Source organism: Hemitrygon akajei, unplaced genomic scaffold (assembly GCF_048418815.1).
Source record: "Hemitrygon akajei unplaced genomic scaffold, sHemAka1.3 Scf000061, whole genome shotgun sequence".
NCBI lineage: Eukaryota > Metazoa > Chordata > Chondrichthyes > Myliobatiformes > Dasyatidae > Hemitrygon > Hemitrygon akajei.
The window spans coordinates 1778351-1802741 of NW_027331947.1; the positions used below are offsets into that span (position 1 = coordinate 1778351).

The window sequence follows — 24391 nt, forward strand, 5'->3', positions numbered from 1 at the left end:
ATCTTAATTCCACCCATCGCCCCCTCCCTGGCGCCCATTGTCACTCAGCCCATCACTTTCTCCCTGGAGACCATTTCAGTCAACCTTTCACTCCCTCCCTAGTGACCATTCTAAATCCTTCTGTCGTTCCCTCCCTATTCACTATTTACAATTGGGGGGCAGATAGCCAGAATGGGAGTTCGGTGGAGATGAGATCCTGGGCACCCTGACTCCGCCAGTCCGACCTCCCTCAGCCTGGAGCTGAGACGCTACTGTGTCAGTGTGAGGAGCTCCGACCCACTGTTACAGTGCACAGGGTGCGGGGGGCAGCAGAAACCTCAAATAAAACTCGAGTCCGGCACCAGGACAGGAAGTTACAGCGGTTTATTGATTTCATCATGACAAATGTAAATTAAACAATGTGTGAGCTACTGACATGCGGGAATAAATAAGCTGCTCCCGACTCACTCACAGTCACACACAATTATCTGACCGACGACAACGAGTGACCGGTTGAATAATCAGTCCCGTTTCTCACCGTCACTCTGCATCGGGGAACCGATGATTATAAAATCACACTTCAGGGCCGTGTCCGGGATCGCTGCAGATCCAGGGTCACTGCCGAGGGATTTGTCAATTTAACATCCTCAGCAAAGGGAGCATCTTCTCTCCCGGGATTATCCCCCCCACCCCGGGACACCGGTGTCCCAGACTGAGCCCCGGACCCCCGGGCTCTTCCTGTCTGGGTAATTCTCCGGGGTGTCACGTGGGGAGTCTCGAACCCGCATTTCCGGAGGAAGTTGCCCCGCCGGACAGCAGGCGGAAACACGTCACTCCGGGACCGTTCCGAGCGACACACAGCGCGAGGCTGGTTCCGTTAAAACCGTTGGGAATCGTCCCCGACGCGCGGCCATTAAAGGTAAGGGCGGAAGTTAAAGGGGAGGGCGGGGAATCGGCCAAGATGTCTCATTCTCGCGGGCGGGGATGTTCACACATTCAGATGTTCACAGATCACTTTCAGTCTGGGTCTGACTTCCTGCAGAGGCTCCAGTTCCTTCCTCCCGGTCTCACTGAACCGATTCCCCATCAGCCTGAAACAGATGAGAGAATAAAGATGAAATAAACAGATTACACAACAGTGTCAGTAACAGGGGACCGGGGTTAATGTTTCAACAACACTCACAGACAAATATCACCAGAAAACCCGCGGATCCGCTGATATTTTATCACATTGAACATTAACACAAACACTCACCCGATCCACTCCAGACTCGGGAGGGTCAGTATGAGGCGGCGGAGAGCGGGGACAGATCGGTCTGTCAGTGAGTTTGATCCCAGGTCCAGCCCCGTCAGTGATGGGTGTGTACTGAGAGTGGAGACGAGATCCTCGGCACCAGAATCTGTGAGACCGACATTGACCAGCCTGGAGATGAGAGAGAGTGAGGGTGAAGGACACAGAGAGACAGGAGACGGTACAAATCCCCAGTGTTTATCAGTAACACAATTACTGATCACATTAATGTTCAGTGTCAGATACCCAGTGACTGTAAACACAATCTCCCACAGTCTGGTACTTACCGCAGTTTCTGTATTTTACACTCCGGGTTCCTCAGAGCCGCAGACACCAGTTTCACTCCTGAATCTCCAAGTTCATTATGACTCAGGTTCAGCTCCGTCAGTGATGGGTTTGTACTGAGAGCGGAGACGAGATCCTCGGCACCAGAATCTGTGAGACCGACCTTTCTCAGCCTGGAGATGAGAGAGAGTGAGGGTGAAGGACACGGAGAGACAGGAGACGGTACAAATCCCCAGTGTTTATCAGTAACACAATTACTGATCACATTAATGTTCAGTGTCAGATACCCAGTGACCGTAAACACAATCTCCCACAGTCTGGTACTTACCGCAGTTTCTGTATTTTACACTCCGGGTTCCTCAGAGCCGCAGACAACAGTTTCACTCCTGAATCTCCCAGTTTATTACCACTCAGGTTCAGCTCCGTCAGTGATGGGTTTGTACTGAGAGCGGAGACGAGATCCTCGGCACCAGAATCTGTGAGACCGACATCGCTCAGCCTGGAGATGAGAGAGAGTGAGGGTGAAGTACACAGAGAGACAGGAGATGGTACAAATCCCCAGTGTTTATCAGTAACACAATTACTGATGTTTTTCTTCAGCACGACTGCGCAAGTCGGCCAGTGAGAACAGCGAGAAGAGTTTAAAATGAAGACAGATTTACAGAGCGAGCGTCAGAGGAGTGGGAGACAGAGTAGGAAGGCTTTGGCTCAACGGGGCTTCGGCGATAAAGGGTCGAGGCGAGGTAGGTTATCTGTTGACAATACAGACAGAGAGTATGTGTGTGAGGCTGGTTTTCTGTGCTCGGTGTCAGATGTGGGAGATCCTGGAGACTCCCAGCCTCCTGGACGGCAACATCTGCACCCGGTGTGTCGAGCTGCAGCTCCTGAGGGACTGTGCCAGGGAACTGGAGATGCAGCTCGATGACCTTCGTCTGGTCAGGGAGAGTGAGGAGGTGATAGAGAGGAGTTACAGGCAGGTGGTCACACCGGGGACACAGGAGACTGAAGAAGTGGGTGACAGTCAGGAGAGGGAAGAGCAAGAAGCAGGTACTAGAGAATACCCCAGTGGCTGTCCCCCTTGACAATAAGTACTCCTGGTCAATTGCTGCTGGAGGGAGGGACAGCCTAAGGAGGGGGGTGTGGTGGGAAGCAACAGTGGCCGTGCCTCTGGCACAGAGTCTGGCCCTGTGGCTCAGAAGGGCAGGGAAAGGAAGAGGAAGGCAGCAGAGATAGGGGACTATAGTTAGGGGGTCAGACAGACGATTCTTTGGACGCAGGAATGAAACACATGAATGACGGTAGTTTGCCTCCCAGGTGCCAGGGTCTGGGATTTTCAGATCGCGTCCAAGATAGCCTGCAGTGGGAGGGAGAACAGCCAGAGGTCGTGGTACATATTGGTACCAATGACATCGGTAGGAAAAGGGAAGAGGTCCTGAAAACAGACTACAGGGCGTTAGGATGTAAGTTGAGAAACAGGAACGCACAGGTAGTAATCTCGGGATTGCTGCCTTTGCAACAAGACAGTGAGAATAGGAATAGGATGAGGTTAAGGATAAACGTGTGGCTGAAGGATTGGAGCAGGAGGCAGGGATTCAGATTTCTGGATCATTGGGACCTCTTTTGGAGCAGGTGTGACCTGCACAGAAAGGACCGGTTGCCCTTGAATCCCAGGGGGAACAATATCCTGGCAGGGAGGTTTGCTAAGGCTACTGGGGAGAGTTTAAATAGAATTGCTGGGGGTGGGAAAAGAACTGATGTGACGGAGGAGAGGGAGGTTGGCCCACAAATAGAGAAAATTTGGAGAGAATGTGAAAGGGAGGATAGGCAGGAGATAGAGAAGGGACACATTCAGTCCAATCATTTGAGATGTGTCTTTTAATGGAAGGAGTATGATGAATAAAACGGATGAGCTTCGAGTGTGGATCAGCTCTTGCAGCTATGATGTTGTGGTCATTAGAGAGACTTGGATGGCTCAGGGGCAGGAATGGCTACTTCACGTGCCAGGCTTTAGATGTTTCAGAAAGGACAGGGAGGGAGGCAAAAAAGGTGGGGGCGTGGCGATGTTAATCAGAGATAATGTCACGGCTGCAGAAAAGGAAGAAGTCATGGAGTGGTTGTCCATGGAGTCTCTGTGGGTGGAAGTTAGGAACAGGAAGGGGGTCAATAAATCTACTGGGTGTTTTTCTAAAGACCGCCCAACAGTAACAGGGACATCGAGGAGCAGATAGGAAGACAGATTCTGGAAAAGTGTAACAATAACAGGGTTGTTGAGTTGTGAGATTTAAATCTCCCAAATATTGATTGGCATCTCCCTAGAGTGAGGGGTTTAGATGGGGTGGAGTTTCTTAGGTTTGTTCAGGAACGTTTCTTGACGCAATATGTAGATAGGCCTACAGGAGGGGAGGCTGTACTTGATCTGGTATTGGGAAATAAACCTGGTCAGATGTCATGTCTCTCAGTGGGAGAGCATTTTGGAGATAGTGATCACAATTCTATCTCTTTTACCATAGCATTAGAGAGGGATAGGAACAGGCAAGTTAGGGAAACCTTTAATATGAGGAAGGGGAACTATGAGGCTATCAGGCTGGAACTTGTAAGCATAAATTGGAAACAGATGTTCTCGGGGAAATGTACCGAAGAAATGTAGAAAATGTTGAGGGGATATTTGCGTGGGGTTCTGAGTAGGTACGTTCCAATGAGACATGGAAAGGATGGTAGGGTACAAGATCCATGGTGCACAAAGGCCGTTGTAAATCTAGTCAAGAAGGAAAGAAGAGCTTATGAAAGGTTCAAAAAATGAGGTAATGATATGAATCTGGAAGATTATAAGGCTAGCAGGAAGGAGCTTAAAAATGAAATCAGGAGAGCTAGAAGGGGCCATGAGAAGGCCTTGGTGGACAGGATTAAGGAAAACCCCAAAGCATTCTGCAAGTATGTGAAGACCAAGAGGATAAGATGTGAGAGGATAGGACCAAACAAGTGTGGCAATGAAAAAGAGCGTATGGAACCGGAGGAAATAAATAGCGGAGTTATTTAATGAATGATTTGCTTCTGTATTCATGACGGAAAAGGATCATGGCGATTGTAGGGATGACTTGCGGTGGACTGAAAAGATTGAGAATGTAGATATTAAGAAAGAGGTTGAGTTGGAGCTTTTGGAAAGCATCAGGTTGGATAAGTCACCGGGAGATGGGGGGATGTACCAGGCTACTGTGGGAAGCGAGGGTGGAGATTGCTGAGCCTCTGGAAATGATCTTTGTGTCATCACTGAGGATGGGAGAGGTTGCGGAGGATTGGAGGGTTGTGGATGTTGTTCCCTTTTTCAAGAAAGGGAGTAGGGATAGCCTAGGATATTACAGCCTAGAGAGTCTTACTTCAGTGGTTGGTAAGTTGATGGATAAGATCCTGAGAGGCAGGATTTATGAACATCTGGAGAGGCAAAATATGACTAGGAATAGACAGCATGTCTTTGTCAAAGGCAGGCCGTGCCTTACGAGCCTGAAGGCTCTATATTTTCTATATTTCTTTGTTTCTACTGATCACAGTAATATTCAGTGTCAAACACCCAGTGACTGAAAACACAATCTCGTACAGTCTGGTATTTACTCCAGTTTCTGTATTTTACACTCCGCATTCCTCAGAGTCGCAGACACCCATTTCATTCCTGAATCTCTCAGTTTATTCTCACCCATGTTCAGATGGGTCACTGATGGTTTTGTGCTGAGTGCGGAGACGAGATCCTCTACACCAGAATCTGTGAGACCGACACCCCACAGCCTGGAGGTGAGAGAGAGTGAGGGTGAAGGACACAGAGAGACAGGAGAAGGTACAAATCCCCAGTGTTTATCAGTAACACAATTACTGATCACATTAATGTTCAGTGTCAGACACCCAGTGACTGTAAACACAATCTCCCACAGTCTGGTACTTACCACAGTTTCTGCATTTTACACTCCGTGTTCCTCAGAGCCACAGACACCAGTTTCACTCCTGAATCTCCCAGTTTATTACCACTCAGGTCCAGCTCTGTCAGTGATGAGTTTGTACTGAGAGCGGAGACGAGATCCTCAGCACCAGAATCTGTGAGACCGACATTGTCCAGCCTGGAGATGAGAGAGAGTGAGGGTGAAGGACACAGAGAGACAGGAGACGGTACAAATCCCCAGTGTTTATCAATAACACAATTACTGATTTTTTTTCTTCAGCATGACTGCACAAGTCGGCCAGTGAGAACAGCGAGAAGAGTTTAAAATGAAGACAGATTTACAGAGCGAGCGTCAGAGGAGTGGGAGACAGAGTAGGAAGGCTTTGGCTCAACGGGGCTTCGGCGATAAAGGGTCGAGGTGAGGTAGGTTATCTGTTTATAATACAGATAGAGAGTATATGTGTGAGGCTGGTTTTCTGTGCTCGGTGTCAGATGTGGGAGATCCTGGAGACTCCCAGCCTCCTGGACGGCAACATCTGCACCCGGTGTGTCGAGCTGCAGCTCCTTAGGGACAGAGTTAGGGAACTGGAGATGCAGCTCGATGACCTTCGTCTGGTCAGGGAGAGCGAGGAGGTGATAGAGAGGAGTTACAGGCAGGTGGTCACACCGGGGCCACGGGAGACTGAAGAAGTGGGTCACAGTGAGGAGAGGGAAGGGCAAGAAGCAGATACTAGAGGGTACCCCTGTGGCTGTACCCCTTGACAATAAGTACTCCTGTTTGAGTACTGCTGGAGGGGGAGCAACAACAGTCACGCGTCTGGCACAGATTCTGGCCCTGTGGCTCAGGAGGGCAGGGAAAGGAAGAGGATGGCAGTAGTGATAGGGGACTATAGTTAGGGGTTCAGACAGACGATTCTGTGGACGCAGGAAAGAAACTCGGATGGTAGTTTGCCTCATAGGTGCCAGGGTCCGGGATTTTCTGATCATGTCCAAGATATCCTGCAGTGTGAGGGAGAATAGCCAGAGGTTGTGGTACATATTGGTACCAGTGACAGAGGTAAGAAAAGGGAAGAGGTCCTGAAAACAGAGTGCAGGGTGTTAGGAAGTAATTTGAGAAGCAGGACCTCAAAGGTAGTGATCTCGGAATTACTGCCTGTGCCACGCGACTGTGAGAATAAGATTAGGATGAGGTGGAGGATAAACGTGTGACTGAGGGATTGGAGCAGGAGGCAGGGATTCAGATTTCTGGATCATTGGTACCTCTTTTGTGGCAGGTGTGACCTCTACAAAAAGGACGGGTTGCAGTTGAATCCCAGGGGGACCAATATCCTGGCAGCAAGGTTTGCTAAGGCTACTGGGGAGAGTTTAAACTAGAATTGCTGGGGGGAGGGAACCAAATTGATGTGATGGAGGAGAGGAAGGTTGGCTCACAAATAGAGAGAATTTGGAGACAGTGTGAAAGGGAGGATACGCAGGTGATAGAGAAGGGAGGCATTCAGTCCGATGGTTTGAGATGTGTCTATTTTAATGCAAGGAGTATGATGAATAAAACGGATGAGCTTAGAGCGTGGATCAGCTCTCGGAGCTATGATGTGGTGGCCATTACAGAGACTAGGATGGTGCAAGGGCAGGAATGGTTACTTCGAGTGCCAGGATTTAATTGTTTCAGAAAGGACAGGGAGGGAGGCAAAAGAGGTGGGGACGTGGCACTGTTGATCAGAGATAGTGTCACAGCTACAGAAAAGGAGGACGTCATGGAGGGGTTGTCTACGGCGTCTCTGTGGGTGGAAGTTAGGAACAGGTAGGGGTCAATAACTCTACTGGGTGTTTTGTATAGACCACCCAACAGTAACAGGGACATCGAGGAGCAGATAGGGAGACAGATTCTGGAAAGGAGTAACAATAACAGGGTTGTTGAGGTGTGAGATTTTAACTTCCCAAGTATTGATTGACAGCTCTCTAGAGTGAGGGGTTTAGATGGGGTGGAGTTTGTTAGGTGTGTTCAGGAAGGTTTCTTGAAACAATATGTAGATAAGCCTACAAGAGGAGAGGCTGTACTTGATCTGGTATTGGGAAATGAACCTGGTCAGGTGTCAGGTCTCTCAGTGGGAGAGCATTTTGGAGACAGTGATCACAATTCTATCTCTTTTACCATAGCATTGGAGAGGGATAGGATCAGGCAAGTTAGGGAAACCTTTAATTAGAGTAAGGGGAACTATGAGGCTATCAGGCTGGAACTTGTAAGCATAAATTGGAAACAGATGTTCTGAGGGAAACATACTGAAGAAATGTAGAAAATGTTCAGGGGATATTTCCGTGGGGTTCTGAGTAGGTACGTTCCAATGAGACATGGAAAGGATGGTAGGGTACAAGATCCGTGGTGCACAAAGGCTGTTGTAAATCTAGTCAAGAAGAAAAGAAGAGCTTATGAAAGGTTCAAAAAATGAGGTAATGATATGAATCTGGAAGATTATAAGGCTAGCAGGAAGGAGCTTAAGAATTAAATCAGGAGAGCTAGAAGGGGCCATGAGAAGGCCTTGCTGGACAGGATTAAGGAAAACCCCAAAGCATTCTGCAAGTATGTGAAGAGCAAGAGGATTATATGTGAGAGGATAGGATCAAACTGGTGTGACAATGGAAAAGTGTGTATGGAACCGGAGGAAATAGCAGAAGAATTTAATAAACCATTTGCTTCGGTATTCATGATGGAAAAGGATCTTGGCAATTGTAGGGATGACTTGCAGTGGACTGAAAAGCTTGAGAATATAGATATTAAGAAAGAGGATGTGGTGGAGCTTTTGGAAAGCATCAAGTTGGATAAATCACCGGGACCGGAAGGTAGAGCAGTAGATGTAGTTTATATGGATTTCAGGAAGGCATTTGATAAGGTACCCCATGCAAAGCTTATTGAGAAAGTAAGGAGGCATGGGATCCAAGGGGACATTGCTTTGTGGATCCAGAACTGGCTTGCCCACAGAAGACAAAGTGTGGTTGTAGATGGTTCATATTCTACATGGAAGTTGGTGACATCAGGGATCTGTTCTGGGACCCCTAGTCTTTGTGAATTTTATAAATGACCTGGATGAGGAAGTGGAGGGTAGTGCTAGTAAATTTGCTGATGACACAAAGGTTGGGGGGTGTTGTGGATAGTGTGGAGGGCTGTCAGAGGTCATAGCGGGACATCAAAAGGATGCAAAACTGGGCTGAGAAGTTGCAAATGGAGTGCAACCCAGATAAGTGTGAAGTGGTTCATTTTGGTAGGTCAAATATGCTGGGAGAATATAGTATTAATGGTAAGAGACTTGGCAGTGTGGAGGATCAGAGGGATCTTGGGATCCGAGTACATAGGACACTCAAAGCTGCTATGCAGGTTGACTCTGTAGTTAAAAAGGCGTACGGTGTATTGGCCACCATCAGTCGTGGGATTGAGTTTAAGAGTCGAGAGGTAATGTTTAAGAGTTGAGAGGTTATGAGGGGGATAGATCGAGTTGACGTGGATAGGCTTTTTCCATTGAGAGTAGGGGAGATTCAAACAAGAGGACATGATTTGAGAGTTAGGGGGCAAAAGTTTAAGGGTAACACGAGGGGGAATTTCTTTACTCAGAGAGTGGTGGCTGTGTGGAATGAGCTTCCAGTAAAAGTGGTAGAGGCAGGTTCGGTATTGTCATTTAAAGTAAAATTGCATAGGAATATGGACAGGAAAGGAATGGACGGTTATGGGCTGAGTGCAGGTCGGTGGGACTAGGTGAGAGTAAGCGTTCGGCACGGACTACAAGGGCCGAGATGGCCTGTTTCCGTGCTGTAATTGTTATATGGTTATATGTTGCAGCTATATAGGACCCTGGACAGACCCCACTTGGAGTACTGTGCTCAATTCTGGTCACCTCACTATAGGAAGGACATGTAAACCATAGAAAGGGTGCAGAGGAGATTTACAGGGATGTTGCCTGAATTGGGGAGTAAGCCTTATGAGAATAGGTTGAGTGAACTCCGCCTTTTCTCTTGGAGAGACAGAGGATGACAGGTGATTTGATAGAGGTGTACAAGATAATGAGTGGCATTGATCGTGTAGATAGTCAGAGGCTTTTCCCCAGGGCTGAAATGGCTAGCACGAGAGGGCATAGTTTTAAGGTGCTTGGAAGTAGGTACAGAGGAGAGGTCAGGGATAAGTTTTTTTACACAGAGATTGGTGAGTGCGTGGAATGGGCTGTTGGCGGCGGTGGTGGAGGCGAAAACGATAGGATCTTTAAACTCCAGGATGGCTACATGGAGCTTAGAAATATAGTGGGTTATGGGTAAAACCAAGGTAATTCTAAGGTAGAAACATGTTCAGCACAGCTTTGTGGGCCGAAGGGCCTGTATTGTCCTGTATGTTTTCTATGTTTCTTTGTTTCGACTGATGACATTAATGTTCAGTGTCAGACACCCAGTGACTGTAAACACAATCTCCCACTGTCTGGTACTTACCGCAGTTTCTGTATTTTACACTCCGTGTTCCTCAGAGCCGCAGACACCGGTTTCACTCCTGAATCTCCCAGGTCATTCCCCCCAAGTCTAAACACAAACAGACAAATTGATGAACAAAGTGATTCAAACCGTGGGTCTGAGGGAATTTCTCTCACTCGGATATTTCAGGAAACATTACACCCTTCAGTAAATCACTGATCGGAGTTCCCATCACTGTCAATGTCCCTCACTGACCAGCTCCAGATTATTCACCGAATGTCGGTAATTTAGTCTGTCGGTGTGACTCTGTAAACTCCACATATTCTTTCTCATTTCCCGATCGCTAAACAAAATGTTCCACACAGAAATGCAGAAATGTCAATGGGACACTGTGAAATAGACCCACCCGAGCTAAAGGGATGGGGAAGAGAGTTCCCACAAGAAGAGTGGGGGATCGGAACAAAGGCCCTACACGAGAAAGGGTGATGGTGAATATAGATCCCACAGCAGGAAGGGGATGGGGAAGAGATAGATCCCTCAGGAGGAAGGAAGATGTGGAACAGGGATCCCACAAGAAGAGTGGGGGATGGGAACAGAGGCCCCACACGAGAAAGGGTGATGGTGAATATAGATCTCACAGGAGGAAGGGGATGGGGAAGAGAGATCCAGCAGGAGGATGGGGGATGGGAACAGACCCCACAGGCAGAAGGTGGATGGGGAAAAGAGATCCCAGAGGAGGAAGGCGGATGGGGAAGAGTGATCCCACTGGAAGAAGTGGGATGGGGAAGAGAGATCCCACAGGAGGAAGGGAGATGAGAAAGACAGATGCCACAGGAAGGGGGGAATAGGATCAGAGGCCCAACAGCAGGAAGGGGGATGGTGAAGAGAGAGCCCACAGATGGAAGGGGAATGGGGACGAGTTTGATCCCTGCAGAGGAAGGAAGATGTGGAAGGGAGATCCCACAAGAAGGAGGATGGGGAACAGAGATCCCACAGGAGTATGTGGGATGGGAAAGAGAGATCCCACAGGAAGAAAGGGGGTGGGGAAGATTAATCCCACAGGAGTAAGGGGATGGGGAAGAGAGATTCCACAGAAGGAAGTCGGATGGACGAGTGAACCCACGGGAGGAAGTGGGTTGGGAAAGAGAGATCCCACGAGTGGAACGGGATGGGGAAGAGAGATCCCACAGGAGGAAGGGAGATGAGAAAGACAGATGCCACAGGAAGAGGGGAATGGGAACAGAGGCCCAACAGCAGGAAGGGGGATTGAGCCCACAAGAGGAGGTCAGATGGATGAGCGATCTAAAAGCAGGAAGGGGTATGTGGAAGGGAGAGCCCACAAGAAGAGTGAGGGGATGGGAACAGGCACCATAGGCGAAACTGGATGGCGAAAGAGATCCCAGAGGAAGAAGGCAGATGGGGAAGAGTGATCCCACTGGAGGAAGGAGCATGGGGAAGAGAGACCCCACAGGAAGTGGAGGGACAGGGAAGGGAGATCATACAGGTGGAAGGGGGATGAGTAGGAGAGCTACCTCAGGATGAATGGGGATGGGAAAGAGAGATCCCACAGAAAGAGCGGACATGGAACAGAGGACCCACAGGAGGAAGGGGGATGAGGAAGAGAGATCCAAAAGGAGGAAGGGAGATGAGAAAGTGAGATGCCACAGGAAGAGGGGAATGGGAACAGAGGCCCAACTGCAGGAAGGAGGATGGTGAAGAGAGAGCCCACAGGAGGAAGAGGGATGTGGTAGAGAGGTCCCACAGGTGGAAGGGGGAAGGGGAAGTGATAGATCCCTGAAGAGGAAGGAAGATGTGGAAGGGAGATCCCACAGGAAGGGTGGGGGATGGCAACAGAAGCCCCACAGAAGAAAGGTGGATGAGGAATAGAGATCCTACAGGAGGAAGGGGGATGCGGAAGAGAGATCCCACAGGAGGAAGGGGATGGGGAAGTGAGATCCCTCAGGAAGAAAGGGGGTGGGGAAGATTAACCCCACAGGAGTAAGGAGATGGGGAAGAGAGATCCCACAGAAGGAAGTCGGATGGACGAGTGATCCCATGGGAGGAAGGAGGTTGGGAAAGAGAGATCCCACAGGAGGAAGGGGTTGGAGAAGAGAGATCCCACAGGAAGTGTGGGGATGGGAACAGAGGCTGCACAGGAGTAAGGAGGATAGGGAATCACACTCTTCTTGTGGGATCTCCCTTCCACATCCCCCTTCCTGGTTTTAGATCACTCGTCCATCTGACCTCCTCCTCTGGGCTCTCTCTTCACCTTCCTGCTGTTTGGCCTCTGATCCCATTACCCTTTTTCTGTGGCATCTGTCTTTCCCATCTCCATTCCTAGAGTGGGATCTCTCTTCCCCATCCCCCTTCCTTCTGATGGGGAAGAGAGACCCCACAGGAAGTGGGTGTATGGGAACAGAGGCCGCTCAGAAGGAAGGGGGTTGGGGAAGAGAGATCCAACAGGTGGAAGGGGGATGGGGAAGAGAGATCCCGCAGGAGGAAAGGTGGATGGGGAAAAGGGATCCCACAGGAGGAAGGGTGATGCGGAAGAGAGATCCAACAGGTGGAAGGGGGATGGGGAAGAGGGATCCCACTGGAGGAAGGGGGATGGGGATGAGAGACCCCACAGGAGGATGGGAGATGAGAAAGACAGATGCCACAGGAAGAGGGGAATGGGAACAGAAGCCCAACAACAAGAAGGGGGACGGTGAAGAGAGTGCCCACAGGAGGAGGTCGGATGGACGAGCGATAAAAAAGCAGGAAGGTGGATGTGGAAGGGAGATCCCACAGGTGGAAGGGTGATGGGGAAGAGAGACCCCACAGGAGGAAAGGTGATGGGGAAGAGGGATCTAACAGGAAGAGGAGGGAAGGTGAAGAGAGATCATACAGGTGGAAGAATGATGGGGAAGAGCCATCTGACAGGAGGAAGGCAGATGGGGAAGAGTGATCTCACATGAGGAAGGGAGACGGGGAAGAGAGATCCCACAGGAAGAGGTGGGATGGTGAAGAGAGATCACACAGGAGGATGGGTGACGAGTCGGAGCGATACCTCAGGAGGAATGGGCTTGGGAAAGAGACATCCCACAGGAGGAAGGGGGTTGGGGAAGGGAGATCCCACAGATGGATTGCTACCCGTGCTATGTGTAGGTGAGGCTAGAAATAGGAAGATAATGCAGCTAAATACGTGACTGAGGGGATGGTGCGTGAGGGAGGGGTTCATGTTTTTGGACAATTGGGCTTTCTTCCAGGGGAGGTGGGACCAGTTTGAATTGGACAGCTTGCACCTGAACTGGAGGGGACTAACATCCTTGCCGGTAGGTTAGCAAGTTCTGCTCCGGGGGTTTTAACCTAGATTGCAGGCGGAGGGGGCAGAGTGTTAGAGCAGATAGTGATGTGGAGGAGGATAAGGGTCATGCGAGGACTGCTTGTATAAACAGATATCAATGTTTTGTACGTGAGAAGAATGTTCTCAGGTTCATCTATTTCAATGCAAGGAGTATTGTAGGTAAGGCAGATGAGTTTAGGTTGTGGATTGGCACATGATGATATCGACATTATTGCTATTAGTAAGACTTGGTTGCAGGAGGGGCAGGACTAATAACTATAGAACCATATAACAATTACAGCACAGAAACAGGCCATTTAGGCCCTTCTAGTCCGTGCTGAATGCTTACACTCACGTAGTCCCACTCACCCGTACACAGTTCATAACCCTCCATTCCTTTCCTGTCCATATACCTATCCAATTTTACTTTAAATGACAATACCGAACCTGCCTCTACCACTTCTACTGGAAGCTCATTCCACACAACTACCACTCTCTGAGTAAAGAAATTACCCGTCATATTACCCTTAAACGTTTGCCCCCTAACTCTCAACTCATGTCCTCTTGTTTGAATCTCCCCTATTCTCAGTGGAAAAAGCCTATCCACGTCAACTCTATCTATCTCCCTCATAAGTTTAAATACCTCTATCTTCCCCCCTCAACCTTCTATGCTCCAAAGAATAAAGACCTAACTTGTTCTATCTTTCTCTTTAACTTAGGTGCTGAAACACATGTAACATTCTAGTAAATATTCTCTGTACTCTCTCTATTTTATTGACATCTTTCCTATAATTCGGTGACCAGAACAGTACTCCAAATTCGGCCTTACCAATGCCTTGTACAATTTTAACATTACATCCCAACTCCTATACTCAATGCTCTGATTTATAAAGGCCAACATACCAAAAGCTTTCTTCACCACCCTATCCACATGAGATCCCACCTTCAGGGAACTATGCACCATTATTCCTAGATCACTCTATTCAACTGCATTCTTCAATGCCCTACAATTTACCATGTATGTCCTATTTGGATTATTCCTACTAAAATGTAGTACCTCACACTTATCAGCATTAAACTCCATCTGCCATCTTTCAGCCCACTCCGCTAAATGTTCTAAATCTCTCTGCAAACTTTTAAAACCTACTTCATTATCCACAACACCACCTACCTTAGTATCATCTGCATACTTACTAATCCAATTTACCACCCGATCATCCAGATCATTAATGTATATGACAAATAGCATTGGACCCACTACAGATCCCTGAGGCACACCACTAGTCACCGGCCTCCAACCTGACAAACAGTTATCCACCACTACTCTCTGGCATCTCCCATCCAGACACTGTTGAATCCATTTTACTACTTCAGTATTAATACCTAACGATCGAATCTTCCTAATTAACCTTCTGTGCGGAACCTTGTCAAGGGCCTTAATGAAGTCCATATAGACAACATCCACTGCTTTCCCCTCGTCAACTTCCCTCGTAACCTCTTCAAAAAATTCAATAAGGTATGTCAAACATGACCTTCCACGCACAAGTCCATGATGACTGTTCCTAATCAGACCCTGTCTATCCAGATAATTATATATACCATCTCTAAGAATACCTTCCATTAATTTACCCACCACTGACGTAAAACTGACAGGCCTATAATTGCTAGGTTTACTCTTAGAACCCTTCTTATACAATGGAACCACATGAGCAATATGCCAATACTCCGGCACCAACCCCGTTTCTAATGACATTTGAAATATTTCTGTCAGAGCCCCTGCTATTTCTACACTAACCTCCCTCGTGGTACTAGGGAATATCCTGTCAGGATCCGGAGATTTATCCAATTTATATTCCTTAAAAGCGCCAGCTTCATGTTCCGGGGTTCCGTTGTTTCAGACGTGACAGGGGTGAAGGATGAAAGGGGGAGGAGTGGCATTACCAGTCAGGGAGAATATCACAGCTGTGTGTAGATGGGACAGCCCGTAGGGCTCATCTACAGAGGCCATATGGGTGGAGCTGAGGAACGGGAAAGGAGTGACCACACAAATAGGGTTGTATTATAGTCTGTCCAATAGTCAGAGAGAATCAGAGGAGCAAATCTGTAGAGAGGTAGCAGACCAATGTAAGAAACAGAAAGTTGTAATCGTAGGGGATTTTAAATTTCCACATATTAACGGGGACACCCACTCTGAGAAAGGGTTAGATGGCGTAGAGTTTGTCAAATATGTTCAGGAAAATTTTCTAAATCAATATATTGAGGTACCAACGAGAGAGGGTGCAGTACCTGATCTCCTATTAGAGAACCAGACAGGTCAGGTGACAGAAGTATGTGTAGGCGAACATTTTGGGTCCAGTGACCATAATGTCATTAGTTCCAAGATAATTATGGATAAGGATAGGACTGGTCCACCAGTTAAGGTTCTGAATTGGAGAAGGGCCAATTTTGTGGACATGAGAAAGGATCTGGGAAGAGTGGATTGGGATAAGTTGTTTTCTGGCAAGGATGTGTTCAGTAAGTGGAACGCCTTCAAGGGTGAAATTTTGAGAGTGCAGAGTTTGCATGTTCCTGCCAGGATTAAAGGCAAAGTTAACAGGCATATGGAACCTTGGTTTTCAAGGGATATTGGCGATCTGGTTAAGTAGGTGCTTAGAAGGTAAAGGCAGCAAGGGACAAATGAGGTACTTGAAGAGTATAGAAAATGTAAGGGATTACGAAAGAAGGAAATCAGGAAGGCAAAAAGAAGACATGAGGTTGCTTTGGCAGTTAATGTGAAGGTAAACCAGAAGGGTTTCTACAAGTAAATTAAGAGTAAAAGGATAGTAAAGTACAAAATTGGTCCCCTAGAAGATCAGAGTGGTCGTCTATGTGTGGAGCCTCACGAGAAGGGGAAGATCTTTAACAGGTTTTTGCGTCAGTGTTTACTCAGGAAACTGGCATAGCGGATATGGAATTAAGGCAAACAAACAGTAGTGTCATGGAACATATAGAGATTAAAGAGGAGGAGCTGCTTGCTGCCTTACAATGAATAAAGGTAGATAAATCCACCGGAACTGACATGATATTTGCCGGAAGTAAATTCCTTGTATGTGCATAGGTACTTGGCGATTAAAGTCTGATTCTGATTCTGATTCTGATATTTCCTCGGACCTTGAGAGAGACTAGTGTAGAAATTGCAGGGGCCCTGGCAGAAATATTTAAAATGTCCTCAGCCATGGGTGCGGTGCCGGAGGATTGGAGGGTAGCTCATGTTGTTCTGTTGTTTGAAAAAGGCTCCAAAAGTACACCAGGTAATTACAGGCCAGAGAGCCTGACATCAGTAGTAGGTAAATTATCGGAAGGTGCTCTGAGAGATCGGATATATAAGGATTTGGACAGCCAAGGGCTGATTAAAGATAGTCAGCATGGCTTTTTACATGGTAGATCATGTTTAATGAATCCTGTAGTGTTTTTCGAGGAGGTTACCAAGGATGCATATGAAGGAAAGGCTGTGGATGTTGTCTACATGGACCTTAGTAAAACATTTGACAAGTTCCCACATGGGAGGCTAGTTCAGAAGGTTCAGACACTAGGTATCCATGGAGAGGTTTTAGATTGGATTCAAAGTTGGCTGTGTGGGAGAAGACAGAGAGTTGTAGTGGATGATTGCTTCTCAGACTGGAGGCCTGTGACTAGTGGTGTGTCTCAGGGATCTGTGCTGGGACCATTGTTGTTTGTTGTCTATATCAATGATCTAGATGATAATGTGATAAATTGGATCAGCAGGTTTGCTGATGACACTAAGATGGAGGCGTTGTTGACAGCGAGGAAGGCTTTCAAAGCTTGCAGAGGGATCTGGACCAATTGGAAAAATGGGCCAGAAAATGGCAGATGGAATTTATATCATATAACTTATAACCATTTAACAATTACAGCACAGAAACAGGCCATCTCGGCACTTCTAGTCTCTGAACGTTTACACTCACCTAGTCCCACCTACCTGCAGTCAGCCCATAATCCTCCATTCCATTCCTTTCCTGTCCATATACCTATCCAATTTTACTTTAAATGACAAAATCGAAACTGTCTCTACCACTTCTACTGGAAGCTCATTCCACACAGCTGCCACTCTCTGAGTAAAGAAGTTCCCCCTCGTGTTACCCCTAAACTTTTGCCCCTTCACTCTCAAATCATTCCCTCTTGTTCTAACCTCCCTCTCAACTGAAAAAGACTATCCACGTCAACTCTATCTATCCCCCTCATAATTTTAAATACTTCTATCAAGTCCCCCCTCAACTTTCTATGCTCCAAAGAATAAAGACCTAACTTGTTCAGCCTTTCTCTGTAACTTAGGTGCTGAAACCCACGTAACATTCTAGTAAATCTCCTCTGTACTCTCTCTATTTTGTTAACATCTTTCCTATAATTTGGTGACCAGAACTGTACACAATACTCCAAATTTGGCCTCACCAATGCCTTGTACAATTTCAACATTACATCCAAACTCCTATACTCAATGCTCTGATTTATAAAGACCAGCATACCAAAAACTTTCTTCACCACCCTATCCACATGAGATTCCACCTTCAGGGAACTATGCACCATTATTCCTAGATCACTCTGTTCTACTGCATTCCTCAATACCCTACCATTTACAATGTATGTGCTATTTGGATTATTCCTACCAAAGTGTAGCACCTCACACTTATCAGCATTAAACTCCATCTGCTATCTTTCAACCCACTCTTCTAACTGGCCTAAATCTTTGAACAACAAGCTTTGAAAACTTTCATTATCCACAACGCCACCTATCTTAGTATCATCTGCATACTTACTAATCCAATTTACCATTCCATCATCCAGATCATTAATATATATGACAAACAACATTGGACCCAGTACAGATCCCTGAGGCACACCACTAGTCACCAATTTAATGCAGACAAGTGTGAGGTGTTGCATTTTGGAAGGACAAATCAAGGTAGGACATACACAGTAAATGGTAGGGCACTGAGAGTGTAGAGGAACTAAGGGATCTTGGAGTTTAGGTACATAATTTCCTGAAAGTGGTGTCACATGTGGACAGGATTGTAAAGAAGGCTTTTGGCATCCTGGCATTCATAAATCAAATTATTGAGCATATGAGTTCGGATGTTATGGTGAGATTGTATAGAATATTGGTGAGGCCAAGTTTTGAATATTGTGTGCAGTTCTGTTCACATAACTAGAGGAAGGATATCAGTAAGATTGAAAGAGTGCAGAGAAGATTTACTAGGATGTTGCCGAGTCTTCAGGAGTTGAGTTACAGGGAAAGATTGAACAGGTTAGGACTTTATTCCTTGGAGCGCAGAAGAATGCGGGGAGATTTCAAAGAGGTTTACAAAACTCTGAGGGGTATAGACAGGGTAAATGTGAATAGGCTCTTTCCACATAGATTAAGAGAGATAAATTACAGGAGGACTTGGCTTCAGGGTGAAAGGGGAAATGTTTAGGGGGAAATTATTCACTGAGAGAGTGGTGAGAGTGTGGAACGAGCTGCCATCTAATGTAGAAAATGCAGACTCACTCTTAAGCTTTAAGAATAAATTGGATAGATGCATGGATGGGAGAGGTCAGGAGGGTTATGGACTGGGTACAGGTCAATGGGACAAGCGGAATAGAGTTTCGGCACAGAGCAGAAGGGCCGAATGGCTTGTTTTCTGTGCGCTGGTGTTTTATGATTTTCTGATTTTCTGAAGGGGGATGGGGAGGAGAGTTCACACAGGCGGAAGGGGGAAGGGGAAGAGAGCTCCCACAGGAGGAACGGTGATGGGAAGGGATACCACTGGAGGAAAGGGGATGGGGAGGGGATCCCACAGGAAGAAGGGGATGGGGAAGGGAGATCCCACAGGAGGAATGGGGATGTGGAAGAGAGATCCCACAGCAGGATGAGGGATTGGGAAGGGAGATCCCACGGGAGGAAGGGGGAAGGAGAGAGAGATTAAACAGAATGAAGAGGGAAGGTGTTGAGAGATCGGCCAGGAAGAAGAGGGATGTGGAAGAGAGATCCCACAGGAGGATGGGGGATTGGGAACAGAGTTCTCACAGGAGGAAGGGGATGGGGAAGAGAAATTCCACAGGAGTATGGGGCATGCCGAAGAGAGATCCGAAAGGATGTTGCGGGTATTCGAACAGAGGCCCTACAGGAGTAAGGGCATGGGGAAAAGAGATCCCACAGGAGGAAGGGGGATGGGGAAGGGAGATCCCACAGGAGGAAGGGGGATGGGGAAGAGAGATCCCACAGGAGGAAGGGGGATGGGGAAGAGAGATCCCACAGGAGGAAGGGAGATGGGGAAGAGAGATCCCACAGGAGGAAGGGAGATGGGGAAGAGAGATCCCACAGGAGGAAGGGAGATAAGAAAGACAGATGCCAGAGGAAGTGAGGAATGGGAACAGAGGTCCAAATGAAGGAAGGGGGATAGTGAAGAGAGATCCCACAGGAGGAAGGGGGATGGGGAAAAGAGATCCCACAGGAGGAAGCGGGATGGGGAAGAGAGATCCCACAGGAAGAAGCGGGATGGGGAAGAGAGATCCCACAGGAGGAAGGGGGATGGGGAAGAGAGATCCCACAGGAGGAAGGGAGATGGGGAAGAGAGATGCCACAGAAGGAAGGGAGATAAGAAAGACAGATGCCAGAGGAAGTGAGGAATGGGAACAGAGGCCCAAATGAAGGAAGGGGGATGGTGAAGAGAGATCCCATAGGAGGAAGGGGGATGGGGAAAAGACATCCCACAGGAGAATGAGGAAAGAGTAATAGAGAGCCCATAGGAGGAATGGGTTTTGGGACGAGATCCCTAAGAATGGAAGGATTGGGATGACAGGTCGTACAGGAGGATTCCAAGGGTAAACAATAATCCTACAAGACGAGAGGATGCAGAAATTTTTTGTACGTGTGTGTTGGGTCTGAACAGAGCCCCAGAGGAGATGCGCCCTCGCTCTTTGCGTATCTGGAAGTGAGCAAAGTCACACACGGGGAATGGCAGTGGGAGGACAATCTCACAATGGTATTTCTTTCCTTCTCACTGGGACAGTCTGCTGATGGTCTCTTGTCCCATACCGGGAAGGGGGTGTGAACCTCTGACCCACCTGCTGCAGTCAGTGTCGGTCTGGGTGTCAGTAACAGTGAGAAGGAACATTGTCAATGGACGTGTCACAGGCAGCGAGAAACACGGCCATTCCTCTGATTTACTACCATTAAACCAATGGCTGTTGTTCACTGATCTGATGAAGTCTTCAACATCCCTTCACAAGGAACCACAGAACCCTCCTGTCCTTGGGGAATTACTGACCGATCCCCTGGGCATTTGTCACAATTCTTCACAATCTGATTTACTACAAATTTACCGAAATTCCTTTACATTGAAACAACGCAATGAGACAGTTTCACAGTTCAGAGTGAGAGATGAATCAAGTTACCTCAATTCCTGACACTTGTGCAGCCCGGGTCCCAGCCGCTGGATTCCTTCACACTGAATGTGGCAGTTCCCCAGGTTGAGGTGTTTTATTGTATCACAGAGTCCGATGGCATGAGACAGGACTGCGCAGTCAATCGGAGTCAGTGTCTTTTCACTGAATGAAAGTGTTTCCACAGATCCCAGTGTGGCCTGAGCCAGTCCACGATTCTGAGACTCAAACAAGTAATGCAATGTGTTCAGGAGGCTCCTTTTACCAGCTTCACTCCATGTGTTTCCACTCTGGCGTTTAACCTCCTCCTTCACCCAGTCAATCACCCGGCAGGTTGTTTGATGAGGAAATGGACCCAGAAACTCCTCCAGGCCCCGAGCTGTCATTGGGTTGGAGAGACCAGCAACAAAACGGAGAAATACCTCAAATCGCCCATCTGTCGTGTTGTGGGCTTCAGTGAGGAATTTCAGGATATCCCCGGGATGTGGATTCAGGAATTGTGCGACTGCAGCTACAAACTCTTGAATGGTGAGGTGTGGGAATGTGTACACCACGCTCCGGGCAGAATCCTCTCTCTCCAAAAGCTCCATCAGGAACCCGGACAGGAACTGGGATGACTGCAGATTGTACTTGATCAAATCTCCGTCTGTAAACACAATTTTCTTCTCAGACACTCCTCTGAAAGCCATCTGACCAACCCTGAGTAACACATCACGGGGGTTCTCAATCTCACGGCCGTGGTTTTTCAGGATGTTATAAATATAGTAGGAATATAGTTGGGTGATGGTCTTGGGAACTCGCTGCGGGTCCCTGACTCTTTGTGTGAAGAAGGGGCCCAGTGCCAGAGCGAGGATCCAGCAGTAGGAGGGATTGTAGCTCATGGTGTACAGGATCTCGTTCTCCTTCACGTGTTTGAAAACTGCTGCTGCCACAGTCTGATCTTCAAAATGTCTGATGAAATATTCCTTCCGTTCATCACCAGAAAATCCCAGGATTTCAGCCCGGACACTGATCACTGCCTTTTCCAATAAATGTAACACAGTGGGGCGGGTGGTCACCAGCACTGAACACCCTGGGAGCAGCTTGCCCTGGATTAAACTGTACACAATGTCGGACACTTCACACCACCACTCGGGATCTGGGCACTGGTGCTTGGGTTCTGTATCTCTCCGACTGTCAGCAAAATCGATTCTGTGTTTGAATTCATCCAAACCATCGAATATAAACAGCAATCCCTCTGGGTTCTTCCAGACCTCTGTCAGGATATTCCCAAAGTAAGGATACTGATCCAGAATCAGTTCCCTCAGGTTTATTTGACAGTTAATACTGTTTAAATCGCGGAATTTGAAACTGAAGACAAACTGGAACTGTTGGTATATTTTCCCCGTGGCCCAGTCATAAACAATCTTTTGTACCATTGTTGTTTTCCCGATCCCCGGGACTCCGGCCACAGCTGACGAACTCCCAGCTTTGGATTTACTCCGGGAAAAGCTGCTCTGGAACAACTGATCAGTACTGATTTTTTCCAGCTTTATGCGGAGATGTTTCTCTCTCAATTCTTCATGGTCTCTGCCTCTTGCCAGCAACTCATGTTCCACCAGTCTCCGATCTCGAACAGTAGAAATGACGGTGAGCTCAGCGTATCGATCAGCCAGCTGGAAAACCTTCACCTTCTCCGTCATCAGGATCGTGTTCACTCTCAGTGTTTCAGTTTGTGCCCGCAGAGTCTCCTTGTGTTTCTGTTGAACATCTTCCATGGGAACAGAGAACATGGTCAAAATGTTAAATGGCTCAACAGACCCAAAAAAATTATAAATTCAAATATCTGTGTTTGAGATTACATGAATTAATTCAACACTTCCATGGAGATTAGGACAGAAAGTAACACTCTGTTCACAGACACCGGAACTGACAGTGATGGATGTCCCAGAAAATGTCCAGTCCTCATGTTCTGGTAAGAATGATTTGTGAAGGTGAACATTCCCATGATATCCTATTGCAATCCTGACTGCACTCCCGTTACAACAACATGTCACTATATTTAAAGCATTGTTTGCATCATTAATAGATGATGTTAATGCTGATCTGGTGTGGAACTATGGAGAGCAGGACACTGTGCATTTTGGCCAATCTGCACACTGGGGAGTCACTGGTGTCCACTGCTCTTGCATCAAAACAGGAGCAGAATATGCACGAAATACTCAAGTCGGGCAGCATCTGGGGCAGAATCACAGTGAAATTGCAGATCGATAACCCATCGGAATGTCAAGAAAGAAAATGGGTAGTTTTCAATCGCAGCGGTGGAGGATAGGTGGAAAGATGAAATCTCTGTTAATGGAAGAAGCCACAAGAGGCTGTCTCAGTGATGTACATCGTGTCTGTGGGAGAGGGTGGTGAAGTCTTGGCAACTGCTACTCATCAGTCTTGCTGTGGGGGTGTGGGGCTCTGTCTTATGAGGCCTCCGTCTGTCAGACTCGACCGTGGATGTCCTGCCCCTGCAAGCCGGGGCATTACGATATGGAGAGGAAGCTTTTGCTGATGTAGCAAGCTCCCTCTCTCCATGCATCTGATGAACACAAAGGAACGGCAGAGACTGACACAGCCTGGCACCAGACGTGTCGCAGGATATGCCAATCTGCGTTGAACACCATTTAAGACAGCCTTAGGGGCTCCAGTTCAAGAGCTTTCCCACTGGGTTTACTCCCAAACTCTTCCCCATGAGGGGTACAGTTGCAAGGCAGCGGAGTTTTGAGATCAGATTTTCTTGCTCCTGGGTGAGCTGCCAATCACGGCCGATGAGCCCCATCTGCCCAAAGCGACTGGTTGTAAGGCTCCAGTAACCCACCCCTGCTCCTTCTCCTGTCGGAAGAAACACTTCCACCGGGCATAGTGGTTAAACCACACATGAAGGCCAGGAGCTTGACTTTGTTGTCAGAGGCTATTTGAGTCGCACGCCACTCGAAGCATTTAATAGGACATGGCACCTCATCCCTAGTACCACCCCAATCTTAAGCAACCAAGGGGCTATGTACTATTGACAACAGTAAATTGGTAAATTGTTTTATTATTGTCACATGCACAACGGTAAAATGGAAAACTTTTCTGGATGCAATCCAAACAGATCATTTCATCACATCGGTGCAATGAGGTCGTACAAGGAAAAATGGAACAGAATAGTTCAGGGAAACAGTGTTTCAGTTGCCGAGAAAATGCAGTGCAGGCAGACAGTAATGTAGAAGGTCAAAGGATCATTGGGAGGTCAGGGTTTTGTTTTGGAACTACGCTCACAAACTGTAGAATTCAAAACCTAAAACTACAGCACTGTGCAGAAGTCTGAAGTGTTTAGTAAGACTGACAACATTTTGTCTTTTATTTACTAGTTTGCACTTTATCCCGTTGTGATGTGGTTTGAAGGCATCGTCTGGATGAAAGGTGCTTTATAAATAAGTTATTATTATTATTATTTTCTTAGCCTAAACTGGTAAAACCTGAGATACGGGAATGGCCAAGCACATTCATGTCTGAATTGATAAGAAATTTCAGACTATTCTCGTGGTGTATAGTATTGTGGGTTTTCGAAGTTTTACACAAGTATTGCCGTGTGGGCCTAATTGGTTAACACTATTGTGTAAAGCCCTTGGGATGATACCGGTTATCGATATTATGATTGGGATAATGAATACCCTGATGGTGTTCCATAGACCTTTCATTTTTACCT

The 24391-nt window shown here is 47.4% G+C and overlaps 1 protein-coding gene across 1 annotated transcript in view; it reads right to left on the minus strand.

The window, feature by feature from the left end:
• Positions 1-348: 348 nt before the first annotated feature.
• LOC140721761 (NACHT, LRR and PYD domains-containing protein 3-like) overlaps positions 349-24391 on the minus strand; it is a 42464-nt gene continuing 18421 nt past the window's right edge. The window contains exons 7-12 of the mRNA XM_073036558.1: positions 20686-22423; positions 5488-5601; positions 1884-2054; positions 1558-1728; positions 1235-1402; positions 349-1070 (exon numbers count right to left, since the gene is read on the minus strand). Of these exons, the coding sequence (XP_072892659.1) occupies positions 968-1070; positions 1235-1402; positions 1558-1728; positions 1884-2054; positions 5488-5601; positions 20686-22423 (2465 nt within the window). The 3' untranslated portion in view covers positions 349-967. The remainder of the gene's footprint in view (positions 1071-1234; positions 1403-1557; positions 1729-1883; positions 2055-5487; positions 5602-20685; positions 22424-24391) is intronic.